The sequence below is a fragment of the Symsagittifera roscoffensis genome, chromosome 10 (assembly GCF_963678635.1).
Source record: "Symsagittifera roscoffensis chromosome 10, txSymRosc1.1, whole genome shotgun sequence".
Classification (NCBI taxonomy): Eukaryota; Metazoa; Xenacoelomorpha; order Acoela; family Convolutidae; genus Symsagittifera; species Symsagittifera roscoffensis.
The window spans coordinates 14,276,083-14,293,647 of NC_087071.1; the positions used below are offsets into that span (position 1 = coordinate 14,276,083).

General features: G+C 35.3%; 3 protein-coding genes across 3 annotated transcripts in view; all 3 read right to left on the minus strand.

Annotated features, from left to right (window-relative positions):
* LOC134855210 (probable serine/threonine-protein kinase DDB_G0282963) overlaps positions 1–17,565 on the minus strand; it is a 514,793-nt gene that overhangs the window by 409,270 nt on the left and 87,958 nt on the right. The gene's annotated exons all lie outside the window — the stretch shown is intronic.
* On the minus strand, positions 6,787–8,004 carry LOC134855364 (rab9 effector protein with kelch motifs-like). The gene has a single exon (XM_063871867.1). The coding sequence runs from the start codon at positions 7,851–7,853 to the stop codon at positions 6,828–6,830; it is 1,026 nt and encodes a 341-aa protein (XP_063727937.1). The 5' UTR covers positions 7,854–8,004; the 3' UTR covers positions 6,787–6,827.
* Positions 9,317–15,823, minus strand: LOC134855510 (lipoamide acyltransferase component of branched-chain alpha-keto acid dehydrogenase complex, mitochondrial-like). Its single transcript, XM_063872051.1, has 4 exons — positions 15,104–15,823; positions 14,610–14,807; positions 11,664–11,841; positions 9,317–10,659 (listed from the first exon to the last, which is right to left on the minus strand). The coding sequence occupies exons 1-4, from the start codon at positions 15,770–15,772 to the stop codon at positions 10,220–10,222; spliced, it is 1,485 nt and encodes a 494-aa protein (XP_063728121.1). The 5' UTR covers positions 15,773–15,823; the 3' UTR covers positions 9,317–10,219.

The window sequence follows — 17,565 nt, forward strand, 5'->3', positions numbered from 1 at the left end:
TATTATTGTTTGTTTTTCTCGAATCAAGTGGAAATTTACTATTGATACAAAGAAAAAACTGGACAAGTATTATGTCAAGAATTTATTCCATCTATGCAACTAAATAACGCGATAAACAATATTCTTTTAAATTTTAATATTGAGACATATTTCACGTTCCTCTTTCACAATTTACTGACATCGGGATAAGATCACGATATCACCTTATTTTTTCCAAATTTGATGAAATAATTTTACCAAAAAATCAGGACATCGAAAATAAATACTCTCGAAAGGTTAAGCCAAAAACTTAACTTTCGTTTCATAGCTCCTGAAAATTAGAGTTTAAACAGAGGCGAAGCTGCGCTTCACAAACACTAGCGAGAACACGACAAAAAGCAGCTCTTTATAAAGTGCAGTAAGAAAAAGTAGAAATAAGCCTCGAATTAGCAAACAATTTGGATACGTCTCAGATTCAAACCTACGACCTACTCCGATCTAGAGATTATGAACCTCACGCACTAACCACTCAGTCAGGACGCTTAAATGATGACAAACACAAGCCACATAAAACAAAAACAGATGCCATGCAATTTCCGATGCTACAGTGAAATTTTCATTTAAGTGAACACTTTCAATGAACACTTTTTTGAGAGTTAGGTTACAAAAAAAGAGGTACGTAGTAATACGCTACGCTAATCGCAAGTGTAAATATAGAATAAACAAAGCCAACAAAAAGTTAGACAAGAGTCCATGCACGCAAGTAAAAAGAAAAAAAAACACTTATTTGTTCCATGAAAAAATCCCAAATTTCAAAGAAAACAATAGACGGCCTTAAATCTCTTTGAATTTTTAGAAGAATGTTGACTTTTTTGAAAAAACTAACCCAACTCGATCAATAGCTAAACTTTTTCACAGGGAAACTGATAATTATAATCCATTTTCGAAATTAGAAGTTGATCACATTTTTCGTGAACTTAAAACTTTTAAAAACTCTTAATGACCCCTCAAAACTAATGAAAACAGTTATAACTATTCGCAACTCACGTCGTCTCCGAAGTGTTGCTTCAAGTCTTCTCTGGTTGCATTGTACGACACATTGGTCACGAATGCCTTGTAGGGGGGCTCATCTGGCACTTTGGAGAAGTCTGGACCCTCTCCAAGATTCACTCCCCCTCCCCCTCTTGTGAAGTTACTGTTGGGGGATCTGTCTCTACGCTCCCACGAGGGTCCTGCAATGCAATTCAACATTTAGAAAAACAGCTGTTAGAAAAGAGTTGTTAGAAAAACAAAAGAATAAATTTTTAAAAAGCTTTAAAATTAGTGAGTTTCGGACAGACTCGTTCAGTAAGTTTCGGACAGACCGTATTTTTTACTCACTCTCTCCCCCTCTACGCTCCCACGAGGGTCCTGCAATGCAATTCAACGGCTCTTTTTCCTACCCCCCTCCCCCACCTGCAATTTTTTACATGTAAATTTGTTGACGACATTATCCGATTGTTATGAAAATTTACATTCAATAAGGCCACGACAAACATATTTGGTCTTCATACTCAACCTCGTAAAACCACTCGTTACACTAATATATTGAAGCTCGTGTGAGGTGGGGGGGGGGGGGGGGAGGAAAAAGAGCCAATTCAACATTTAAGATTTGTTAGAAAAACGAAAGAATAAATTTTTTAAAAGCTTTAAAATTAGTCAGTTTCGGACAGACCGTTTTAACGACTTTGATTGGTCAAAAAGTTCGGAACGTTTGATTTGCTGCGATGAGATAAGCTCCCTGTCGATTGCATTGATAATAAACTTTCTCCTCAACTTATTCTGTAAAAGTCTACCTAATGGGACGTCTCGAGGGGCCTTAGGGCCCGTGAGCTCGATCCCTGCGAGTATCTAAATCTAATGACTGCATAAATGTGCTCACTAAATAATTCGAACTTCAAACTATTTTTTACTCACTCTCTCCCCCTCTGGCATCGAACGGCTCATCCGCCCATGATCCCATGCCCCCACCCAGTCCAGCTGCCACATTGGGAGCAAGAGAGATGGCATTCACCTATAGAATATACACACCAAAATTTGTAAACCATGAAGCAATGTAGAGAAGTGGCGGAGAACTTCGCCTGACAGATGAAAGGTCCGTGGTTCGAGCCCCACAATATGCGGTCGCTGCGCCTGAGGATTAAGCAACATTCTCAGCCCAGCAAGTAGCCAAAAAAAATTGCATGTAATTACTTGCCAGTGGCAGAAAAGTGGTTTTTCTGTAAGAGTTGAGATAAACAGCTCGTACGCTGTTCCTTTAACTCGGGGTGCAATGAAATATTTTCAACTTATTCAGATCAAAAGCAGGAAAATCCGGATTCTTATCGCGAAAAAGATAAGAAGATCATATGACTGAAATCAATTGGTTGGAAACAGTAAAATTCAGCATTGAATGAAAGTTAGGAATAGACCGTGAGCTAACTCAAAATGCACACCTTCAAAAACAACATGTGGAAATTATGAACTGATGAATTTAGACTCAGTGAGAGTTCGTCTCAAATCAAAATCATAGCTAACAGAGGGTTGAAAACGTGTAGAAGAACACGGAAACAGCAAAAAAATGATTAAAAATTTTTGGACATTTCTGAACTTTGGGATTTTGCAAAAAATATATATCATGTTAAAGCAATTTGAGAATACTTTTTATAATTGGCACTTTTTTTTAAACACTTGATAAAATTACCCATAATTTAAACTTGATCAGGTATACATTACTAACACTCCTTCCAGGTAAATGACGTTTTTAACGCTATTAACTGCTATGAACATAATTAACAGGGGGTGTTAAAAACAATACAACCCTGCACTTGATAATAAAATCGTTACCTGTTCTGGAGCAGTTTTGGCAATGAACTCATCAAGACTGATGGTATTTGACTGTTTGCTCTTTCCCTTTTTACCAGGCATCAGGGAAAAGATCACAAGTTATCTGAAAAGATCATACGAATTAATGCAAACAACAGGCCTCACAAATACCATTCTATGGACACACAGAATTAAAAAAAAACACATGTACACTTCAACAAAATTTGTTTAAATTTAACATGCTTTTAGCTCTTCATAACACGCCTGACAAACCCTTAATGAGGAGGAATCGAAATTTTATTTCAATCACATCTAACAGATACGTTCAACGCTCAATTTGAATTTTCAAACCTTTAAATTAAAAAACGCTCCGAATTAATATAAGCCATAGATAGAATTGATAGCAAAAAGGGTCGAGCAAATCATTAAGAACTTATCCAAAAGCGGTTAATATGAAGTAGAGATAAGCTTCCGTCCTGCCGAACTCGAACAGATTATAAGACCGCGAAAACTATGACATCTTTACAAGGTCTCGGCACTCAACCGTATTTTTCAGACAGAAACACGAAATACAAATGCAAACTTTACAGATAAGTGACGATAATGTATCTCTGATATGGATGTCTAATTTGGAAAATGGAAAGGGCAAGGTCACAGATTTTGTGAGATATTAGTGACATTTATCCCAAAAAGTAGCACCCACAGGTAAAACAAATATAGCCAACAGACAGCCATGAGAGGGCGTTCAACAGTGCCGATGTTCCGTAGCAGTATTTAGACAACCGCGTATTCCTACTCGTCAGTAAGCAGACAAATGCTGTTTCAACCAATCAAAATCGAGACAAGGAAGAAATTAATAAACAATAAATATTTATTTCGAAAGTTCGCTTTCCCATCTCGATTCTGATTGGTTAATACTGTATTTGTCTGCTTGCTGACGAGTATCAATACGCGGTTGTCTAAATACAGACCGCGTTCCAGTGCCGAAGTACAGCAGTGCCGAAAAAGGCGGGAAAACTTCAGAATAATTTAAACGCATTTTCTACAGAGCGGGAAATTACTGACGCTAATTATCAAAAAAAAATCACTCCAATTTTGACGCCAAAAGGTCTGCAACTGCAAATTAAACAATTATTTTGGCGCCAAAACGTCTAAATTGCAAACTTTTCCGCTCAATCATTAAGTGTCTTTTAAGATTGTATATGTTCGCCGTTTAATTTTTGATTGCCCCACTTAATTTGTTGAAATTTGTTGATATTTTCGGCACTGTTGAACTAATTTTTTTCGGCACTGTTGTACTCCGGCACTGTTGTACTGCTCCGTCCATGAAAGCAAGGATAGAGAAACAAAACAAGACTAATTTTTTGAAAAAGTCGACTTTGAAATTTAAAAAAAAAGACCTTAAGGGTCTTTGACTTTCAAAAAAAAAATTCAAGATTGGCCCCTTTTTTGATCAAAAAAATAACCCAGCTTGAGAAAACTGGTTTATTTAATTCAGTTTATATTCAGCTGGGAAATCTGAAAAATAAATTCCTATTTGTTTTCTCATTTTACTGTAGTTTTTTTTAGGGTGATTGAATTAGGTTTAATGCATTGGAAAATGATACGTATTAATAAATCAAACAACGTACAAGATTGGAAAATGAGTTATATTGGAAATCGAGCTCTATTTAATCCTATAAAAACTCAACATGATACGTTTGAGAGTGAAAAAATTTAAGCCGTTTTATTGAAAACCAACCACTCGCCTTAATTGAGGGAAAGCGGTTGCTGTACAAGCACAGAGTTTCGCCCATAACATTTTTAATTTTTTATGGTTCGTGATGTGATGAGAAACTTTCTCGCTCAAAATCATTAAGTGTCACTTAAGATTGTAAAAGTTTGTCGTTTAATTTTTGATTAAAATTTTTTCATTTTATTCCAAAGAACGCGCTAAAAGAAACTTCTAAAACTTATTTTACTGGAGTAAACCTGGGTTTTCAAGGCTTGCACAAAAGCTTATCACCCTATTATAAGTCTGCTCGCTTGCTTTGTTTTGTCGAAATCAGAGTCAAAAAACAAATAAATCTATCACCCAGTTAGTCAAACATGATGTACCACAAGGATCCACGTTAAGTCCTCTTTTATTCATTCTCTTCGTTAATGATATTGTTTGTAACAATGACCAGTCAAAATTAAATTTCTACGGTAATGATACTGCAGTACAGACTATAGTACAGAAAAAACATAAGAGAAAAATTATCAAAAAGCTCTGAATGGTGTCACTAATTGGGTAGATGACAATTAAATAACACTGAACACAGACAAAACAAAAACAATGTTCTTCTCAAGAAAAAAAGCAGTAAAAAATCAAAAGTAGAAATTAGAAAAAAGTACTGAGCAATCAAGTAATTTTAGATATCTGGTATTTTACTGTGATGAAAAATTAGGCAAGGAATGACATGTAAACAAGGTCCAAAATAGGTTAAACCAATTTTGTGGGATGTTATCTTACTTATTAAGCGTTAAAACAAATCAATTGATAAAAGTGTACGAAACAGGCAGGGCGATACTTGTTTATGCTGCTAAAGATAAGCAAATTAAATTGATTGGAAATACTATTAATTGTTTATAAGAATATTGCTATTTCAAGAAATGCAATCAATCAATTAAACAAGTTAGCAATCAAAAACTACTTCATACCGTTAAGGAAATCCCATTTTATGAACTACTGAAATTATTAGGTAGTGTTGAGAAAAGAATGCCCTTCAGAATTCATAATTTTCAGAATTCATAAATAATTATATCAGCCATGCTGAAATTATTAAAATCAAAACACAGAAGCTGAAAACTCAAAAAAAATATCATTGGTTGCAATAAGCATTCGAAATTTTCATTTTGGGCTAGGATATGAAGACTTTTCATTTGTATGTCCTCCTATAGCTCAGATTTTCCAAGTTTTTTTTACAACACGCTAATCATACTGAGTTGGACAGGTGCAACCACATATTTTTAGATAATAACCTTTAAGGTACTGATGAACAAATTAATGCATATTTCAAAAACACTCCAAGCAGCTATGCCTAATTTTTTGCTCGATTCAAAATATTATATTAAACTAAAATCTGAATTATATTTTAAAATTTGCATACATATATAAAAGTAAACAATTTTTATTTACTATTTCCATTTATTAAACTTTAATCAACCCAATGACATCCAGAAGAAAAACTGGTTTGTAAATCAATATACACATCAAATAATATAAAATAAGTAAAAGTAAAATAAAATTGTGTATAAAAATTGTAAAACTTCTACAAAAATTTTTTTTTTGTAAATGAAATTCTGTATAAAAATTGTAAGATTTTAACACAAAAATTTGAAATTGGCTATACGCAAGTCACCTGAAAACAGAAAATGTGTCTATGGCGCTCTACTAAAATGAGCTGCATTTTGTAAAAAGAAAACATCAAAAGTGAAGAAATGTTAGATTTTTTGGAAACAATTTATTATATTCTTATTTTTAAATCAATTTTTCTCGACATTGGGAATACTGAAAAGGTTTGAATATTCGAATCAGCACTGAAAATGTTTTTATATGATATGTCGCTTGACCCATTCCGATGACTATTTGTGTTACCAGACTAAAAACACATCCGAAGACAAAGTCCTCCCCCTCCCCACTTAGTGGTCGGACCAAAACGTGGCTTCACTTCGTTCAATGAAACAAATGAGACCGATGACAAACAATTAGATGTGTTAGGAGCGACAAAAAAACAATCACTTGATAGAAACTACTTAATGAAACTTCTGAGAGCTCTACCAATTTCAACTTGTACGATCGACACTTTTTGGATAAAGCTATCCCAGGTCTGGAAATCCGGATTACCATGCTATTTTTTTGAGAAATCTAAATCAAGAAAACCTCACTTTGTTTTCTAGCTGAAACGAGCTTTTCTGAACAACCGAAGAAATTTCTTTCCAGACTCTATTTACACTTTTTTTTTACAGATTAACAAGTACATCTATAGAAGCTTAACCACAAATGTATCATCAAATATCAGACCACTAGTATCCAAACCGCCGAAAACTACGAACTTCGTAATATCTAATTCTTCTTTCGAAATACTTTTCAAATCGCTTTTCTCAACTGGATACGTTTTCGAATCCTCCAAATTCGACTTAGCAGCAGACGTTTGCGTATTATCTCCGTTTTCATTTGGCTCATTTGTATCGTCGGTCGAATCGCCTGTCGGCCTAGTTACCTGTTCGGCTAACTGTCCTGTAACGTCTAGTATTGTTGGTCCTTTTGACTGCTCGTTTTCTTTATTCTCGTCGGCTGTTCGATTAGCAGAACTTGTGCTTTCGGTCGAAGACGGTTCATAACATTTCAAACATTTATCCGGCAACGGTAGTATACAATGACCTAATCTATTACCTGGCAAAGGTCCATTTATATTTACTAATTGCCACTTGAAATTAGAAGTATTTAGTATGTACATGTCTTGCAACGAACCTCCAGCGTCTAAACAAAGTCCTCCGTTTATTATAATTTTCTCGCCAACGACACAACTAGCGTGGGCTGCTCTAGGGCAAGGCAAAGACCCTTTCGGCTTCATTTTCTGCCACGATTCTGAAGTCAAGTCGTATACAAAAACATCCGAGTAAAATTGCCCGGCGTTCATGCCTCCAAAGCAAACTAATTTATCGTTCAGAAGTGATAAAGAATGACCTTGTCTAGGAGTCGGCACAACTCCTGCGTTTTTCAACTTTTTCCACTCCATTTCTTTAACCGACAAGCAGTACACGTTAACATCATCTGTTGCTTTTGACGTTTCCAAACCCCCTCCAAAAACAAAAAATTTGTCGCCATCACACGCACTCGTTGAGCTAAATGTTCTAGGAGAGGGTTTTGGGCCTGAAGTTTCAACTATTTTTGCTTCTAGTGGCAGTTTTCTAAGATTAACTGAAATTAGATCGTTCGAATTTCCCGTTTCTGTGCAACCCGCAAATAAGAAAACAGACTCTGGGTCGAAATTAGAGGTTAGCATTGTGTGTTCGTATCGTCCAATTAGATTTTTGATGGAATATTTTTTCCATTTGTTTTGTCGGAAATCGAATTCGACCAAATCTGTAAGAAATTTACGAAATTCAAGCAAAATCACCTACGATATTTGATTTGCCCGCAGAATTTCACAAAAAAATGATTTAAAGACAATTTTGAAAATTCGTATGCGTTCAATTCTACTACGAAAACCATCACTTGCACTATGAAAACATCTTTTTTTTTTTAAAAAAACTCCTTCAGAAAGGATAGTCATTTCTTCATTCTGATACACCCAAAAAAAGAATCCGATCAGTCAAAAACGGTCAAATAAATTCTAATAATTCACCTAGAAAAAAATCGCAATTATTTTTGCAGTTCAAATTTATGGCTAGCTGAACTAACAACAAGGATAGCCGGTTATTGTGCAAGTAGCCTAGAATGTTCCGACCAGTCTTCAAAAAAATTACACGTCAAGCTTTTTTTTCAATTTAGTTTTTCTGCGTGAGGTGATAAAAAATAATCCTGTAAAACTATTTTAGGCATGTTTGAAACTTATAGTAACACAGGCAAATAAGACGCAAACATTTTCTAGAAAATTGGCTAGAAAAACAAAAACAAAAAAATCAAAAGACTTTAAAAAAAATTTTCATTTTTTTTTGCAGAAAATTTGCCAATTATTTCGAAGACTTTGATTCTCAGATTGGAGCTAAAAAAAACTCAAACAATTATTTTACTTGCTTAAAATTAAGTTTTTAGGGCTTCAATTTTAAATTTCTTCTAATTAAGTTGTAGTAAGCCTGCTCGCTTGCTTTATTCGCTCGAATTAAGACGAAAAATTTCAAACGGGTTTTTCTCACCAATGGGAAAAGTTTTTGAAAATTTTTGATGTGGTTCGAGTCACGACTGAAAGTGCTTGTATATGAAATACCACTCAACCCAGTGTTCTCATTATTTGTGGTACCTGATTTTACGTGGAAAAAAAAGACTAAAACACACCCGAATACAAAGTTCCCTCCCCATTTTCAAAGACGGTTCGGTTCGCTAGAATAAGCCAAAAGTTAATTTTGCTGGAATTTTTTTCTCCCTGAAAAGGTTCCGTCTGGATTAGCTCCACAAGAGACCAATAGAGAACAATCCACAATCACACTTCCATGTCCAGTTCTCATTCCAGGCCCACTTTCAGAGTCACTGTGGATAACAAACCAGAGTTTGTCTGTGATGTTACAGCCTAGATCTGGCTCCCAAAAGGGTATGAGTTCCATATTTTTATCTGAAAAAGATATGCGCTCTGTATAAAAAGCACTTTTGATGCAAATAACGGTCTTCAGATAAAATGGTAGCAGTGACACTAATTTCGGCAATGAAAACCAAAGTAATGAAAAACGACGGATAAAAACTATAATCGAAAAAAAAACAGATTAATTTTGAGTACTTCTAGGATTTTGAGCACTCTAGAATAAACTCGAAAGGTATCGATCATTAAATAATTAATGGTTCCACTTAATAACAAAAGGCAGTGCTGAAAAAGCGTTCATAAGGGTTCGAGTATCACAATTCTGGTAATATTACAAAAATCGTTCGGTAATAATTTTTTCTCGACAAATTGAGCGTTCAAAACACTCCCCAAGTTTTAGAAATAACTTCTAAATAATTATTATGCGGTTAACGAGGGGTGTTTAATTAGCTTTGAGTGAATCAGTTTCCAAATACTTCGGACGTCTCAAAACTGAGTCCTAAAACGCAGCCAAAACATTGAACGCAAATTTAAACGCACACAATTCAACCATTTAAAACTTAAGTTTTTGGTCAAAATGGGTTCAAAAGTGAGAATGGATCACATAATTAATCCCCAGATTAGTTAAACTTTACAAAAGCTTAACCATTTTATCAATTTGTGAAACTTAAATTATCCACGTATAAATATCTCATAATATGACAGCGGCTCAGACAAGATCTAAATATAAGATACGAACATACTATAAAATCATCTATATTATTGCATCGGCATATTTTCATAACTTACAGCAAGATATCAAAACTGCAAACGATAGTCTATACTAATCCAGCTATACTAACCATTAAATAAATAACTGGTTTAATGATCAAACCCAAATACTGAAATCTATTTTGAAAACAATTTTTAGATCTAATATTGGTGATAAATTAAAAGAGGTGGTACGATATACAGAAAAGAATGCGCCGTCGCTACAGTTAGATCATAATATCCAAAATAATAAAAAAAAATTTGGTACATGTACAGGTAGCATTGGCAAATTTACCACCTATTATGAAGAAGTTTCCATTAGAACAAAAATTAGGGTTCAAAAGTTTAACCAGCAAACCTCAATAAATAACTGCTAAATCAAACGTCTATTTTAAATAAAGTAGCATGAGTTTTGGATTTTCTAAATAAGATTTCCACAGGTTTGAGAATCTGCAAATTGTAGCTCCATCTAAAACTCTATGATCAGCCGACCAACTTATATTCAAAACATTAGTCGGAACAACTTTGTAATCGTTTTCGTAGTAATTATCTTTCGACCCATGGGTTACGAGTTCAAATCTCGGTAAGACCTGAATTCTTCCAATAGCACCAATGGCCACTTCTGGTGGAGCTATAACCGGTTTTGTATAAGTTCCTCCCAGAAATCCAATATTCGATAGACTAAATGTGCCTCCGGATAAATGAGACTGCTGGAAAGATACTTTCCCATTTCCATCATCGGCTAGTTTTTGAAGTTCGTTCAAATCGTGTGCAATTTCGACCACTGATTTGACTTCACAGTTTTTGATGTTTGGAACTAACAGACCTAAAACATGAAACATCTTTGGGAAACCGATTTTACATTGCAACTTTTCTTCAGTAATATTCCCTTAATGCGCTTACGTCGTCGGTCTAAAATACCGAGCTTGTAAGTTACGATATCTACTTAACTCGAATTTCAAATTGATCGAAAATATGAAATTTTCGTAATAATTAAATAAATAGTTATAAATTCTTTTATTTTTTACATGTCAAAAACATAAGACTAAATTCATGGCGAGACAATTACATAGTGCAGCCTTAAGCTAACCTTGATATACTGTTATATAGAAGAAATTTCATTATCCTAAATAATTGGATTTAAAAAATCAAAAATGATCATTATATTCAAAAAATTAATTTACTAAGATTATATTTAAAATCAAGAAGTATTTATAATCTTTACTTTCTAGTGTAGAATTTCAGTGGTTATTTATTTTGCCCTTCGTCTATCCTCTCCTTGATAATTTTGATTCTTTATAATGTTTGACGATGTTGTCTAAAAACTTCATTTGGGACAAATAAATTCTTTCTTTCTTTCTTTCTTTCTTTCTTTCTTTTTTTTAAATTAAATTAAGTTTTTAAATTAAGTTAAGTTTAATTTAGTTAAGGGACAAAAAATATTAAACCAGCTATCTGGAACTCTAAACTAACGATAATACGACAATGCACAACAAAGGATAGCTCACAAAAAAGATATTTCACAACATTTAAGGGAAGCGACAGGTTCCGACAATTAAAAAAATAATTAAACAAATCTCGTTAATTTCAACCTAGATTAGCGGTAAACAACAATTCACGCACATTATATCACACATGCCGAATGTAAGCACAGCGAAGCAAGCGTCGCCACTTGCCAATAATTCGCTTTAAACTAATTTTCAAACTTTGCGAATTGTCGCTTTCTTAATTTTTCGAGCTATCTTTTGTGGTAAGCTTCTTTTTGACGGAGTTGCCGCGAGAAATCAAACTACAGTTTCAAACAGTCCAAATCCAACCACACAATCTAACCTTGAGGAGTGTCGATTGCAACCCCCACATTATGTGATCCCTTCAGTAGTACCACTTCCTCTTCTGGGAGATAGTGAGCATTGATCTGGGGGTACTGTTTCAGAGCTAGAGAAGCCGCCTTGATCATGAAGGGGAGAAGCGTGATCTTGACTCCCATTTTCTTCCCAATAGATTTCAACTAAAACCAAAATTCATTCCAACTAAATGCTAAAACTGACTTTAAATGAAACCAATTTTGACAATTCTCAGAAAATTTGCCTGACTAATATAACAAACCAACTAAATCCAAATATACAGGGGCAAGGGGGCGGACGCCCCTTCAGGAATTCGACCCCTGCCGACCCGAAAAAAAATAAACAGGTCAAAAAAGCTGTTCAAAAAAGCTAGGAAATCGTTCACTCAATGCATAATATAATTTGTAATTATCCTTATTATTTTTGATTGAGAGCTGGCGCAGTGTCATCCGAGTTAGCAAATAGCACTATTAGAACATACCCAACATACAATAGTTGGAAAAGAGTCAATGAATGCAAGTAAACACAAAAAAAATATGAGTTGTTTTTTAAAACTCAAAACTTTCGAAAATCTAAGAAAAAATAAATGGCCTTTAGCTCTTTGAATTTCTAAAACAATTTATGATGACACTTTTTGGATAAATATAACCCAACTTGAGAAAACTGGATCAATTGGTAATTTTTGTTTCGCTAGGAAACCTGATAATTAAATTTCATTTTCGAAATTAGAATTCGACTACGTTTTTTGTTACCTTTACAATTTAGGTGTTCGATAGTGGAGTTTGCCTTACTTTCAAAAAACGAAATGAAAACTTAAGAAGAAATCAACTGTCAAAAACCGCAAAAAAGTAAACTTGAGCATGACAAAAAATCACCGCGACCTATATACGAGTCTGAATTACGTTCATCGACTCTAAAAAACAAACAGTTAATTAATAAACTGAAAAAAATGTGAACGAAAATTAATTTTACAGGTTGTTTGTATCGCGTCCAGACAATTCGGCCAAAGACAATTCAGCCGATTTGAAATTCAGACAATCAGCCAAAAGTATGCAGACAATTGAGCCAATAATAGTAGTGACAGCCGCAGTCGCGCCAATGTGTTGCGAGCTTGCCAACAGAGGGTAGGACTGTATACGAAATTTAGAGCCGGTTATCGCCGCAAAGCGGCGATGCGCGCATAGCGCGCCCACCGGCGACCTTAAACCGAAAAATTGCTCCAATTCCAGTTTTTTTTCTTTCGAATCTAGCATTTTGTAAAACTGGCTGAATTGTCTGTATATTTTTGGCTGAATTGTCTGTGCGCCTGTTTGTATATGCTATCGACAAAAAAACGAATCCATATCTTGATAAAGGATCGCATACATTCAGTATTACAGCATGTTTAATATACACTGGTCTAGGAACAGGTAGCTATTAGACATCCAGAAAAAAAATCAAACAGTTCTCGTCTGTCTCCAAGTAAGGAATTTTTCAACAACTAGCGACCGTAGCCACAACTTTGCGGGTTGTAATTTTGAAAAGATTTATGGGACAGATAAGAAATTGGTACATAAAGTGCAGTTCAAATAAACAATTTTACTACAGTAGGGAAAGAAACAGCCTACGCGGGACAGGCACGAGATTAAAGACCGGCAGTAAGCAGACCAGAGTTAGAAGAGCTTTAATCCGGTGGTTCGAGAGGGATTATCGGATGTTTCAAACTTTGAGAGTGATACAAATAATTGTACAAAGCGTTTTTGTACAGGCAATTGGTCAATTACGTGGTTTCATTCTAAAACGTTTTGAAATAATAAAAACGAAATCAGACACTTTATCAATTTTATTAGGACTCAGATGAAGGCTTTTGATTGGAGCAGCAGTTGTATACACAGAGGCAAAGCGGAGATTCCCATCACTAGCGATACAATTATGGCGTGGCATTGCAAGCTACCTAATAGACGGTGAGATGGGAATAACTAAGTAATCAAAACTTGAAAAAAAAAAACATTTTTTCCAAAACACGAAAAATTCACTGGCAGAAAAACAGACTAGAAATGCAACCAATAGCAGTAATCAAGCTTTTAGTATTTGTCAGAACGTTCACTAAGCCAACAGCACGTGATTAGACATCAAACGTTCCGAAAACAAAAAAAATGCTAAAATGCTAAAAACTAGCGCGTCAATCGCACCTCCAAAACCATTCTTCAAAATGGTGCTACAAAACCATTCTTCAGAAAACTGACCAACCATAATTCTCAAAAAAAAAGAATTGAGCACTTATACTTGGACGCCAAATTTGCAACCCCTGAACGTACTCTGACAGCACCTCACTATAGGGTTGAGAAATTCAAGTTCGGTTAAGTTTTTTTTGTATCAACTTTTTGGAAAAAAACTGAAAAAATCATTAAAAAATCCATATCTCGAAAACTATAAGGATTTGAGCAGTCATACTTGGACGCTAGATTTTTGCAACCTCAGTAGTGTACCCCAATAGGAACCCACTATAGGGTTGAGAAAATTAAGTTCGGTTAGTTTTTTATATCAAAGTTTTTTGAAAAAAAAAAAAGAATGAAAAATCTTAAAAAACGCCATATCTCGAAAACCATAAGGAATTGAGCAGTCATACTTGGACGTTAGATTTAGAGCCCTTGAGTTTACCCCGACAGGACCCCACTATAGGGTTGAGAAAATTAAGTTCGGTTTAATTTTTTTACATCTAATTTTTTTGAAAAAAAAAGAATGAAAAATCATAATTAGAGCGTTTTAATATACGATATAGCTTAAACGTGCAAAAAAAACACTTTCGTTAAACATGCAAAAAATACCACGTCGAAAAGTTTAAACATGCAAAGATAGAGTTCTCTTAAACATGTCAACATAGGGACTTCTTAAACATCTGTCGCATGAAACGCCAATTAAATAATAGATTGATTGATGATTGATTGATTACCTCTCGCTTCATTGCCACTAAGGAGTTCATATTCACTTCATCGCTGTATGTGAAATGTGGAATCTGCAGCGAAGATGTCATCGCTTTGTGCATTCCCTTCTGGTATGCTGTCAATTTCACAACTGTGTCATGACTGGAGGCAACTGGTGCTGGTTGGAAACTACTGGTGAAACTTGTTGGCGTTTTGCACTCAGATGACTGCAAAGAAAGCTTGAGTTACTAATTTACTCAAAAACTATCAAGATTTCAAAATAATGATGGAATCAAGCAGTATCAGTACGAAGCTGGTTGTTCAGAAAAAAAAATATATTTGTTTTTCAAGTTTATCTGTAGCTATACCAACTGTTTTTCTTGTAATTTTATGTTCCAGAACAATAAAATTAAATGTCAAAATTAAATATCGAAAGAACTACAGAAAAAAAAACATGGTCAACCTGGTTATTAGGAATAAAAAAATTTTTCAAGTCAAAGTTTGATCGATTCAAGCAACTCACTTCTATGAAAGCGGTCTTGGGTTCCTTGCTCTGGAAATTGATCAAATCTTCCTTCAAGACTCGGCCTTTTGGCCCCGTTCCAAAAACCGTTGTTAAATCAATTTTCATTTCGGATGCCATCCGTCTCACGACTGGGGTCGCTAAAACTTTACCAAGTGACTCATTTTCAACTGGAGTTTTCTGCCTTTCGAAAGGATCTGATAGCTCTTGGCCTTCCGAGTCTGCTATATTTTCTGTGATGGAATCTAGGCTCGAGCTTGTATCTTCTTCTTCAGTCACTTCTATGTCGACAAACGGAAGCCCCACTTGGGCTGTTTCATCAACTTCATAGTACAGTTTTCTGACAATTCCGTCATACCTACTTGTGATGGTCACTGACGCTTTATCACTCTGCACTTCGCAAATCTGATCAAACTGATTAACGGTATCTCCTTCTTTGATGAACCATTCTTTTATAACGACTTCTTTTATTCCTTCGCCAATATCCGAAAGCTTGTAAGGAACAATTGACATCTGCAATCGGGGAACAACGTGACTCCGATAAGGACCCAAAAACCTGTGACATCTAGAGCTCAAGTTGCATTCTAAATACGCTCCTTTTGAGCAAGAAACAATAGGGAAACTTGATTTCGACCTAATGAATTTTGTCAGGAACCCAGCTCTTCTCATTTTGACTGTTCAGATTAATGGAAAGGCACCATTCGGTTACTAAAACCCGATAAAAAACTAAAATACAAAAGAGCCCTTCCGTTTAGTTACGGTGAGTGCACAATCTAGATAGGGCCATACCAGCGTTATAAAAATGCATATATATCAGCAAGCTGTACCATTTTATCAATGAAGTCATAAATCAGCATTAAATGCATCGTCGTAATGTTAATTTCGAACTTATTAAATAGATTTCAGTTAAAATATGAATATAAGGGGCAGCCGTGGTGGCCCCAATAGTCAATGTTGAATTGTTGAAAAAATTGATCAGAAGTAGAAGAAGAAAGAACACTATACAGTAAAAAGCCGAGGCATCAGTAGAAGCAAAGTGTAAATAATAAAGTTGGTTAAAATTCATTGGTTAATCAAACAAAAACACAACATCAGAAAACAAGCAATAAACAAAACAAAGCAAAACAGAACAAGTTCGGTTACAGTTCAGAAATTGGTTGATTAAAATATCTGAAGTTACGGATACTAAAAAAACATAAGTTTTAAGAATTAAGAACGAGCTGGTATTAAAACTTTACAAACAATTTTATAGATATGTAACATTCGCCCAAATACTACACAGCGACGGAGCGTAGAAAAAGTACCTATTAACGACTGGCAGGCGTCAGTTACCTTAATCCTACTCGTTTTTCACCGTCTCGACCTTGCCAGTTGATTTTCTGGTCTGTTTAGGGCTAAGTAAAAACTTATTATTTTTAGGCCATCAGTCAAACGACTTTTGATCAGCTTTCGTTTACATGCGAACACAACCACATAGCTGAGTCTCGGATCCTCAGACCACGTGATTGCCATTAAAAAAAACGGCTCGAACAACCAATTTTAAAATGTTTTTGTGTAAAAGTTCTATATTAAATCCATTGGAGATGGATTGACACTTTCCTCTTTCTAGCTACTCATATTCTAAAATATCAAATTATACCGATGTTAATTCAGACTTCTACGACATGCAAGTAGATACAAAGTCAGTTATATATAGTCCCTTCACATAAAACAGTCTCTGGGGGACCAAGCCTCCGCTCCCGTAATCTTCCTGAGATAACGTTCTTATCTCTTCCAATTTGTGGCACGGGAGGGTTCCGTGGAATATTCCTTCTCCACTGAAGCTTCCTTCTCCACTAATATCCACTGCTAAGAGTCTTATCGTGTGTTGTTGCGCATGTCGTCTTGCGAATGCACTTAGGATAGATTTGCGAAATCGGTCTGGACTGAAAGGCGCACTGCTCAAAGTGTTCTGGAACAAATTTGCACTCTATGACGAAAGTAATAAATGCACATGGAAGCTTGCATGTGATTGTGCGACAAACAATTGTAGAACTAGACTCGCGATATGAGACGTGAAGGATGACAGGGGCCTGGACCCCTTGTGGAAACACTAAATCCCTACTACTACTACTACTACTACTACTACTACTACTACTACTACTACTACTACTACATAAGAGGCTTCGTGTTTTTCGTCTCTTGTGCGACCGTTTTCCACATTCTTTTTCGTTGTTCTGTTTTTTTGTCCCTCTTAGTCGAAATTGCCGTCTTTTTCTATTTCTCAGAAATATTCCTACCCTCCTTCGCAATACTTTTTCATTACTAAGGCCTTTATTCGTTTTCTTTTGTGTCGCCGGAAGGTTGCACCGTGCCTATCTGGCAGAATGGCACATACTCCCCGGACAAGTTGCAATGTCCCTATTGATCGCATACCACCGGGTTATCGTCAAGTAGTGTTCCAGTTCTCTATAATCAATCTT

What these genes read in the sequence shown, in the direction of transcription:
- LOC134855364 (XM_063871867.1), bottom strand. Translation starts at nt 7,853, where the DNA reads ATGCTAACCTCTAATTTCGACCCAGAGTCTGTTTTCTTATTTGCGGGT.
- LOC134855510 (XM_063872051.1), bottom strand. Translation starts at nt 15,772, where the DNA reads ATGAGAAGAGCTGGGTTCCTGACAAAATTCATTAGGTCGAAATCAAGT. An exon ending in CCAAGACCGCTTTCATAGAA is followed by an intron (nt 14,808 to 15,103) that starts GTGAGTTGCTTG and finishes CTTTCTTTGCAG; the next exon opens with TCATCTGAGTGCAAAACGCC. An exon ending in TGCAATCGACACTCCTCAAG is followed by an intron (nt 10,660 to 11,663) that starts GTTAGATTGTGT and finishes TTCATGTTTTAG; the next exon opens with GTCTGTTAGTTCCAAACATC.